Raw genomic sequence first — 9309 nt, 5'->3', positions numbered from 1 at the left:
TGTGGCAGGAATTGGTGGTAAGTTTTCTGACTGGTCTCTTTATCTTTTGTGTTGAAAGAGTTATTAACCATGATAATTGCTTTCTCCCCTTCTCTTTGCTGAAGCTTAGGCATAAGGAAGTTGGAAATATGCTTCGAAAAAAAGTTGAATTCAGCTATTTAAGTATGATACTTGTGCTTTTGAGAAGACTTTAATTACGGGGATTATGATTCAATCATTATGGAGCTTCTATGTTTAGTTACGAAGCTTTTGGGTTGCAAATCTGCTTCCTCTGTTCTAAATGAGTTTCTTAAGGTTATGGAGCCTCCATGATTTCCGTTACCAATACTCTTCTCTATATTACTCCATACATAAGGCCTAAACACTTGATTTATTGACTCTCCTTAACATACACCCTTTAACTTCAAATGGAGGAATCCCAATGAATTCATCTTCTAGTTGCATATGCTGTGCAAACTTACTGGTATACTAATCCTGTAGCCATTAGCTTCCTACACCAATTGTGAGAGACATTCCTTCTTATTGGGCTGAAAATCCCTGTACCAACATGGTGCTAAATCTCCAGAAATCTATTCTTCAGAAGGCTCTTTGTACTTTGCTTGATAAACTCATTGCCCTTGTGCAGACTTAAAATCTGATTTTCCCTTTCTTTGTTGCTTCTTGATAGCCGGTAACTGCTTTAGTATAGAATATTTTAATTAAATATCAGCGTTCCTGTCGTCATTCACCAAGCAAGTGCAACTTTTTTTATAATTGAGTTGCTGTGCTCTTGTTTCATTGTCTTGTAACTCGCATCATTCTTTTTAATTGCAATAGCTAACTTTTTGATCAGATGTTAAAGAGTCCAACAAGTCATTCATTCTAATCATCAGTTGTAGCTTGTTGCAACATGGATGGCTGATGATTTTAAATGTTTCTATTATGTGTGCGGTAACTTTTTGGTTTTCTTATCTTTGTGGTTGCACTGATAGTGCTTCAACAGGCTTCAATTTGTCATACAATCGAATTTAGTGAGCAAGACATGTAATGAAAAGTGCTTTGCTGGTTAGATAACTTTTTATTGGAATCTCTTTCTGTACTTTGTATGGGGTTTTGGATTGTAGTAATCGACTTAAGGGCATTGTATGATGCTGGCCTTGGAAGATGTCGCTTGTAATCTGATTGTGAACGACGCTTTACCTGTAAAAAACTGGAAGCTGACTCTGGTTCTTTGTAGTGGTCAAATGTTGCCGAGTTTAAGATGCTGCGAAGATTTCCAAAGGCGGTAGCAGTTGTGGATCACAGATCACTTGGGATGCAAAAAGGTACGTTATCCATAAACATGATAAAGACGATATCTCCTTATCAATTGTTTACTAAGCATCTCCATTTAGAAGCGTGCAATGAATATTTTGTTAGTCTTAGGCACTGGATCTTAAGTAACGTGATTCTTTCGTATTAAAGTGGCAATGCGCCACCAGAACTAGCTGTTGGACACCATGACAGCATTGCCAAATGTGTGGTTGGGGCAACTCATTTTAGATGGCCTCTTGAGCTATAATGAGTTTGAGATGCTTTGCTTGTTATCTTGGGCACACATTATGCATGCATTTGGCTTCGCTGTCTAAGTGTTCGGTTGAAAAAGAAGATACTGTAATCTCGAATGGTCTTATTATCAAAATTTTCTGAACATGAACGTTATAATGGATGCAGAGTATGGTGTAAAAGGCATTCAGATAACTATATGATATGAAATACGAGTTTACGAGGACTGAAACTAAAGTAGAAGACTAATCTAGATATGACATTTTAGAGAGAAAATTAAAACATATCACTAACTAAATTAAAATAGGATGATATTACAAATGATCATCAAACTATGATAAAATGAAATTTTTAGTCATTTAACTTTTTAAAAGCTATAAAATAAGCATGGAATTTTAGGTTTTCTTAAAAATATAAGCACCAACCATTTATCCTTAAAGGTTAAAGGATAATGTGATATTTTATATTAATAAAAAAATATCTTCTTTGATCCCCAATTGCAATTAATCTTTTTTATATTTTTCTTTCATTATTTTTAAGTAGGAATTTCAAAAAAATAAAAAAGTTTTATTTTTTAAAAAAATATTGAAATTCAGAATTTATTTTTAAAATTTATTTTTTAAAAAAATATATTTTTCTTTTTAAACTCAATTTTCTTTATTTATAAAGTTAGGAATCAAATTTAGATAATATTATCTCGCTAGTTAATAAAATAAATTTTATTAAAATAAAATAAAATTAATACAATTAAAATCATGCTAAAACAAAATTTAAAATAATATGTTTTGTTCAACTAATTATTTTGGATTTTCATTTCTATCGGTTAATTTTAAAGTTTTAAATATTTTTAAACTCGTTGCTGTCGTTTGTCTTATTGAATAGGGAGAAATACTTACAAATATTAAAACCACATAAGAATAGAAAGGACCAAATAAGGAAAGTTAAAAATTCAACTAAAATAAGAATACATACAATAATGATGTTTTGTCGACACATTAATATTATCACAATTTAATTACGATATATCTTCAATGATTACGAGAATTTATAAATATCTAGTACGAGGGTCTAAAGCAAAAATAATTCAACAAGATTATTAAATAAATATCATATGGACCTAGAAAGGTGACATCAAATTCAATCTTAAAAAATATGTGTTACAAAAACATGCAAAAACAGGTGCTAACAAAATAGATAAAACCATCTACAATTTCAAACGAAGAAGGAAGATTAATTAAATAAAATAAATAACATAACATAAATTATTAGAAATGAAACAGAAGAAAAAGAAAAGAAAAGAAAAGTATCTGGTCATTAGTCCAAAGCTAGTACCGTAGTTGACGATGAAAAAAAATATAAAATTATTATTAAATCGACATAACATATTAAAATTTAAGGGTTAAATTTATTATCATACCGATAGAAATTATGTAAAATTGAAAGAAATATTAAAATCAAATTAATCGTTTTTAATTGTTTACTTTTAAAATGGGAAAAGATTAAAATCGAACTAAGAATAATTTTCTCCTTAGAGAATTCGAGTTTGAACAATTACGTCTGTAGGGTCTGTGTACGTTATGAATAGACTAATTTTTTAAAATAAATACTACACGATCCTTATATCATCCTAGACTATTCAATAATAATAATAATACTTATTTGGATTTATATAATGATACTTGAATTTAATACAAATAAATGAATTTTGATTTTAAAATAGACCTGTCTATAATAATACTATAGAAATTTATACATATCGACGTTTAGAGGGCAATTTAGGTATTAAAATCTAAATCAATTAAAAATATATCTGATTAAGAGTGATTACACAGTTAATTAAGAATAGCAAGTACATTATTATACAAGTCCTTGATGGTATGAATTAAACTTGTATAAAACCACAATGCAGATAGGAAGTTGATCTAACAAAAAGACCCTCTCTACCAATTGCTTCATCCATTCTCCAATCCCCTTACATATAAATACATACCACAATTGCTTCTTCTTTGCAGCCAGCACCAATCTACTTCTCTCCACACTCTGAGCCATAAACTCATCCACCCATGGCATTCAACCACTTCCCTTCCTTCCTTGTATCCACGTTATTCATCGCTTTATTGTCATTCAACGCCCATACCTCCTTAGTTAAGGCACGAAATCTGCAAGAGATACCAGAATTGCCTAAGCCTGAATTGCCACCGTTCCCTGAGATCCCTGAGTTGCCTAAACTGCCTCCGTTGCCAGAGATTCCCGACCTTCCTAAGCCCGAATTGCCGACCATCCCAACACTGCCCAAAGACCTTCTCTCATCTCTTTCTCTATATATATACATATACATATATATATAATTAATAGTAATGGTTAAACTTCTTATATGCGTGGCAAGAAATGGATTGATGTAGTAGATGTTGTTTGCATGAATTTATCTTAGATCGTGGATGATACATGCATGCATGCATGTAATATCAATATATGTAATGTGTGGAATACATTTAAGAAAAGAATGTTATGTGTATCTATATATATATATATATATATGCATGATGCTTTTTCTTTGATTTTACACCATGTTTCAGCTTTTATATATGTATAATTTCAATTACATCTCTTTCTTTGATCGAATGATTTTTCTTTTCTTTTCCGATATTTATTTTCTTCGATTTCTCAATAGTGTCAATAATGACGAATAATTTGACTTTAACCATACTAAGTGGGCCGTCCATGGCATGGGGTCAGAATGAAATTAATATTTTTTTAGGGGAGAGCTAAAATTTTGTATAAAAATGTCTAAAATAGAAGCTTAATTTTCTAGGGGGACCAAATAAGAATTTATCTATTTTTGCAAGGGGCCTATGTGCTCCCTTGTTCATGGGCTAGACAATTCCATCGAGACAATCCTTAAGATATTTTTGATTTTAGATTGTACCGGTCTAATCCGAATTCAAAATTATATAAAAAAACAAAAAATTCAATCAAATAATCTTTTCTAAAAAATATATAGGTAAATAAACATTATCATCCACAACAATGATAAATATTATCAACACTTATATAATAATAAAACATGACAATACAATCACGTTAATAGTCAATTATATCATAATTCAATCACAATATATCTAAGACGACTGTAAACATTCACTTAATAATGAATTAATTACTTAAATTCATAAAATCGAAATTAAATATAAGATTTCCACACTCTTAAAACTAAATGAAAGAATCATAAAATCAATTTCCTACTAAACATAAGAGGGAGATCAAAAGGTACTAATTCATTTTAACAATGGAATACAAGGATTGATAAAGCAAGAATTATTGTTTTGTAAAGAATCAAAAAAAAAAGTTTAGAAAGATAAATATTATCACTTTTTCATTCCCACTAACTTTTAGAATACAACAATATTTCTTTCTTAATATAATCAAACAAGAAAGAACATAAAAATATTATGTTAGAGAGGATGAACTTATAAATTTTAAAGATACGAAAATAAATTATCAATAAAAAAATAAAATATCTAAAATATGTAAAAATTTAAAACTATCAAGAGTTGACTGCTCTCACCCGTCCCCTTCTAGTCCATCCCTGTAACCAAGGAAGATTAACAACCCTAACTACTTTATACTAATGACATTCTCCTATAGGAGTATTTTTGGGTGTTGGCTTTTAGTGTTATTCTGGTTGGCTAATTTTGTACCTTCGTACAAGCATTTTCCTTTTATAATAAAAATAAACTTTATGTAGTAGCACCCAATTCTTGAGAAGAATGTGCTCTCAATTTTTTCCTTAATTCGTTGAAGAATGCTGCTGATGGAGGATTTGTTAGAACATTTTCAATTTAATCAACAATTGAAACGTAGAACATATCACCCATTATCTTTTCTCGAACGAAGCATAAATCAAATTCTACATGTTTCATCTTTGCATGGTTCATAGATGGGCAGTACAAGCAATTGCACTAGTATTATCCCACCATAAAACAAGAGATGAAGTAAGCTTAGTATGAGAATAGATGATAATGACTACTATATGCATGTTTTCTTTCGACTAAATTGTTTTGTTTATAGTGTGGAGGACAAGTCCTTCTATGTTCTATGCCTTGTTGAAGATATATAAGTGATCAATGTTGGAAAATTGTGATAAATTAGAAACTTTGAGCTATATTTATTATGGTTAAAGGTGGAGATTCAAATGATGAATCTATTGATTCATATTCTACCACATGACCTTTACAATGACATCTCACATGCTCAAAACTTCAATGCCTATATAAACCCAACCCGCTCAAACTAATTTTAAGCTCCAATGTCCACGAGAAGATGAACTACCAAACGAGTAATGTGACAAAGCTTTCTATTTCCAAACATAGATGATCAAATATCACCACAACTTGAGTGGCCAATTCCCCCTTCTCCAAGGCCTATATAAACCCAACCCCATGCTTTATCTTCTTCGCTCAAAACTATTAAGAGAAACTTCCTTTCATCTGCTTAATTAATTAGTTTGAAATCTGTGGAACAATAATGGCCTCTTTCAATTTTTTGTTTAGCATTCTTCATGGCTCTGTCATTTTCAAGCATTAATGTTAGCCAAGCTGCTCGTCACCTTCAGCAATTTCCCCCAATGCCAACTTTACCTACAACATTGCCGCCATTGCCATCAATCCCAACAATTCCAGCATTGCCAAAGCCAGGGGCTCTTCCTTCACTTCCAAGCATGCCTACTTTCCCACAGTGCCTACACTGCCTCCTCTACCATGCATGCCAACCACAATTATTTTAGTGTCAATTTTTGTTTATGTTTTAGTACGTGCATTAATAATAAACTCAATCGATCTGAACATAAAAAGTTAAGAAATCAATTCTAGATTTGATTCAATCAAGTTAACCTTAATAAATAAATAAATTGAACTAGCCTAAGATTAACCACAAATTAAATAAAACCCAAAATAATTCAATCTTGAAATAATATTCCAAATGATCCAAATTCGAAATGGTCATAATGACTCAATCCACAAAACTGTTAGTTCTAAACAACCAAACGACATGATATATTTCTGTTAACGTGTGTCGACGTGGAAGCAAATTTTTTCCCCATTTTCGTTGGTGTTGAACTATGTTTTATAATATTTTGATATATAAAAGGCAAAATGTTTTTCAGTTTGATTGAATTTGTTCAAAGTTTTTAAAAATAATTCAAAGTTCATTAAACTAGAATTTGAACACAAAACAGTTTTATGGGTACTTAGTACCGATATTGTTCTTACAATATTAATACTACATTAGCAATATTGATATTGTTCATGTGGTACCGATACCAAAGGTAAGAGTAGTATCGATAATCTCTTGGTAGTAACGATACTACCGGTTGTTTTCCAAATTGTTCAAATTCCAGAATATCAAATTGGTATCGATACTACTTTACACAGTGGTATCGATACCATGAATCCTAGTATCGATATTGGTTGAGCCCAACGGTCTTTAACGTCTAGTTTATTTAAATATTACAAAGGTAATACTAATACTCATTAAAGTAATACTGATACTCATTAAAGCAATACCGATACTCCCTGTTCTAGATATTTTTACTTTTGCAGAAAATTCATCCCCAATAGCTAGAAACGACCACAAACTCATTCCAACATATAAAAATCAAGTTTTGGATACTTGAAAAATGTTACAACACCTATCCAAGCAATAGATGTTGCTTATTTACATATTTGTGAACTTAATTCTTGTGAACAACTACCTTTGTGAGGTTTTCTTATTTACATATTTTAACCTTTGTAAAAGTGGAGTGGTTCTAGTTTAGCCATTGAAAAATTAAGGGTTTAGTAAATGTTACTCTTGAGTCTATAAAAAGAAAGAACAAATTAATGAATTTGTTAGAAAATCCTTAGTGTGAAGCTATATAGTGGACTTTAGACTTGGTTAAGAAGTCGAGTCACTATAAATCATTGTGCAAATTATTTATCTATTTTACTCCATACACAAATTTTTCAAAAGGCCAATTCACCCCATCTTGACACTTTTTCGTTGATCAATTGAGCTTCATCAATCCTAACTGTTGGCGTGACTTAATTTTCTTCTTCATTATTCCTCTACATCTTCTTACCAAGTTATGGTGTCCCCATTTTTAACCACATCTAGAAACCTCCCTTCTTTGAAATCTTTTGCGACCATTCTAATAAATGATAAATTTATCTCATCGTTCTTACCATTTTATCTATTTAGATTATTCCAAAATCTATTTATAACATAAGTAATTACATAAAACACCATTTTTTTGTTTTGAGGGATTTGTTGAATTCGAATAGTGAGAAACATTTTTTGAGAAGACAAACTACATATCTTGAAACTAGTCGTAGCATGTTATTGTCATTAGACATCAAAGATTAAAAGTCAAAACTTTGGATAGATTTTCGTTAATTTTAAGTGAGTTTCAAAGAAATCAAATTGAGAAAAAGAAGAAAGGAAAAATAAAAACATTTTGTATCAATTTTTTGTGAAATGCGATCGACAAACGATGATCAAATGGTGACAATAATCAATGAGTGGTTAGGGTTAGGGTTAGGGTTTTTCTAGAAAAATGGGAAAACATGCCACGTCATAAGGAAATTAAGATTTAACATACCATTGACTAAAAATAATAATTTGAAAACATTAGTGTTATAATCGAAAATTTCCTTATTTTAGGTAATTTTTCTGGGTTTTTAAAAATATGTTATGATATTATTTGAAGTTTTAACTATTTTAAAGTTTTTTGAGCAAAAAATATCACGTGATAAAACATGATTGGACCATGATTTTGTTCAACCTAAACTACCAAGGGACTGACAACGCTAACAAAATGAAAAGTATGAGAACTAAATTGACCGAAAAAATAAAATGGTCAAAGTTCGAATTTCCCTAAAGCAGGGGCTAATGTAGATATTATTAAGCCATTGAAATCATTTATAGTTCAACAACCAAATGAAAACACAGTTAAAGTTCATGAACTAATGGGATAGTTTAAGCTTAATTAATTAAGTTGTACTTTGAGGTGGCTAACCACAACTGCATTTCACCCAGTTTTGAACTCCGCTGTCCACGAGAAGATGAGCTACCAAAAATGTTCAAATTGACCAATATTTCCATTTTCCAACCATAAATGATCAGATATCACCAGCTCCCTTCTCCAACACCTATATAAACCCAACATCACTCTTTGTCTTCCTCAATCCAAACTATTACAACTTCCTTTCATCTGCTTAATTAGTTTGAAATCTGTGGAACAATAATGGCTTCTTTCAGTTGCTTTGTTTTAGCATCCTTCATGGCTCTTTCATTTTCAAGCATTAATGTTAGCCTTGCTGCTCGTCATCTACAGCAACTGCCTCAATTGCCTCCAATGCCAACGTTGCCGCCATTGCCATCAATCCCAACGATTCCAGCATTGCCAAAGCCAGGGGCTCTTCCCCTACTTCCAAGCATGCCTACTTTTCCCACTTTGCCTACACTGTCTCCTCTACCAAGCATCCCTTCAATCCCAACCACCATTCCTTCTATTCCATTCCTTTCTCCACCACCTGCTCCTTCTACTCCTTGAATACCCCATTTTCTGTATCCGTTCACAGATATGATTTCCTGCATTTTGGATTTGATTAAATGTGTTCTAGTCGTAGCATATTGCTACATATTTCTTTCTTTTCGTCTTTGCTCGTTGATTTTGAGAATTATTGTTCTTCTTTTTTATTCATATATATTTGTTTGTAGAAATGGGAGTTACCACATTCCCATTGTTTG

General features: G+C 31.3%; 1 protein-coding gene across 1 annotated transcript; it reads right to left on the bottom strand.

Moving 5' to 3' along the window:
* Positions 1–6132: 6132 nt before the first annotated feature.
* Positions 6133–9156, bottom strand: LOC120133844 (paraneoplastic antigen Ma6E-like). The gene is made up of 2 exons (XM_039150348.1): positions 8923–9156; positions 6133–6276 (listed from the first exon to the last, which is right to left on the bottom strand). Exons 1-2 carry the CDS (start codon positions 9154–9156, stop codon positions 6133–6135), a joined length of 378 nt encoding a protein of 125 aa, XP_039006279.1.
* Positions 9157–9309: the final 153 nt, after the last annotated feature.

The sequence above is a fragment of the Hibiscus syriacus genome, unplaced genomic scaffold (genome assembly GCF_006381635.1).
Source record: "Hibiscus syriacus cultivar Baekdansim isolate YM2019G1 unplaced genomic scaffold, ASM638163v2 tig00110597_pilon, whole genome shotgun sequence".
Taxonomy (NCBI): Eukaryota; Viridiplantae; Streptophyta; class Magnoliopsida; order Malvales; family Malvaceae; genus Hibiscus; species Hibiscus syriacus.
The sequence above is the reverse complement of the archived record's forward strand: the minus strand, read 5'-3'. Positions and strand labels throughout refer to the sequence as shown.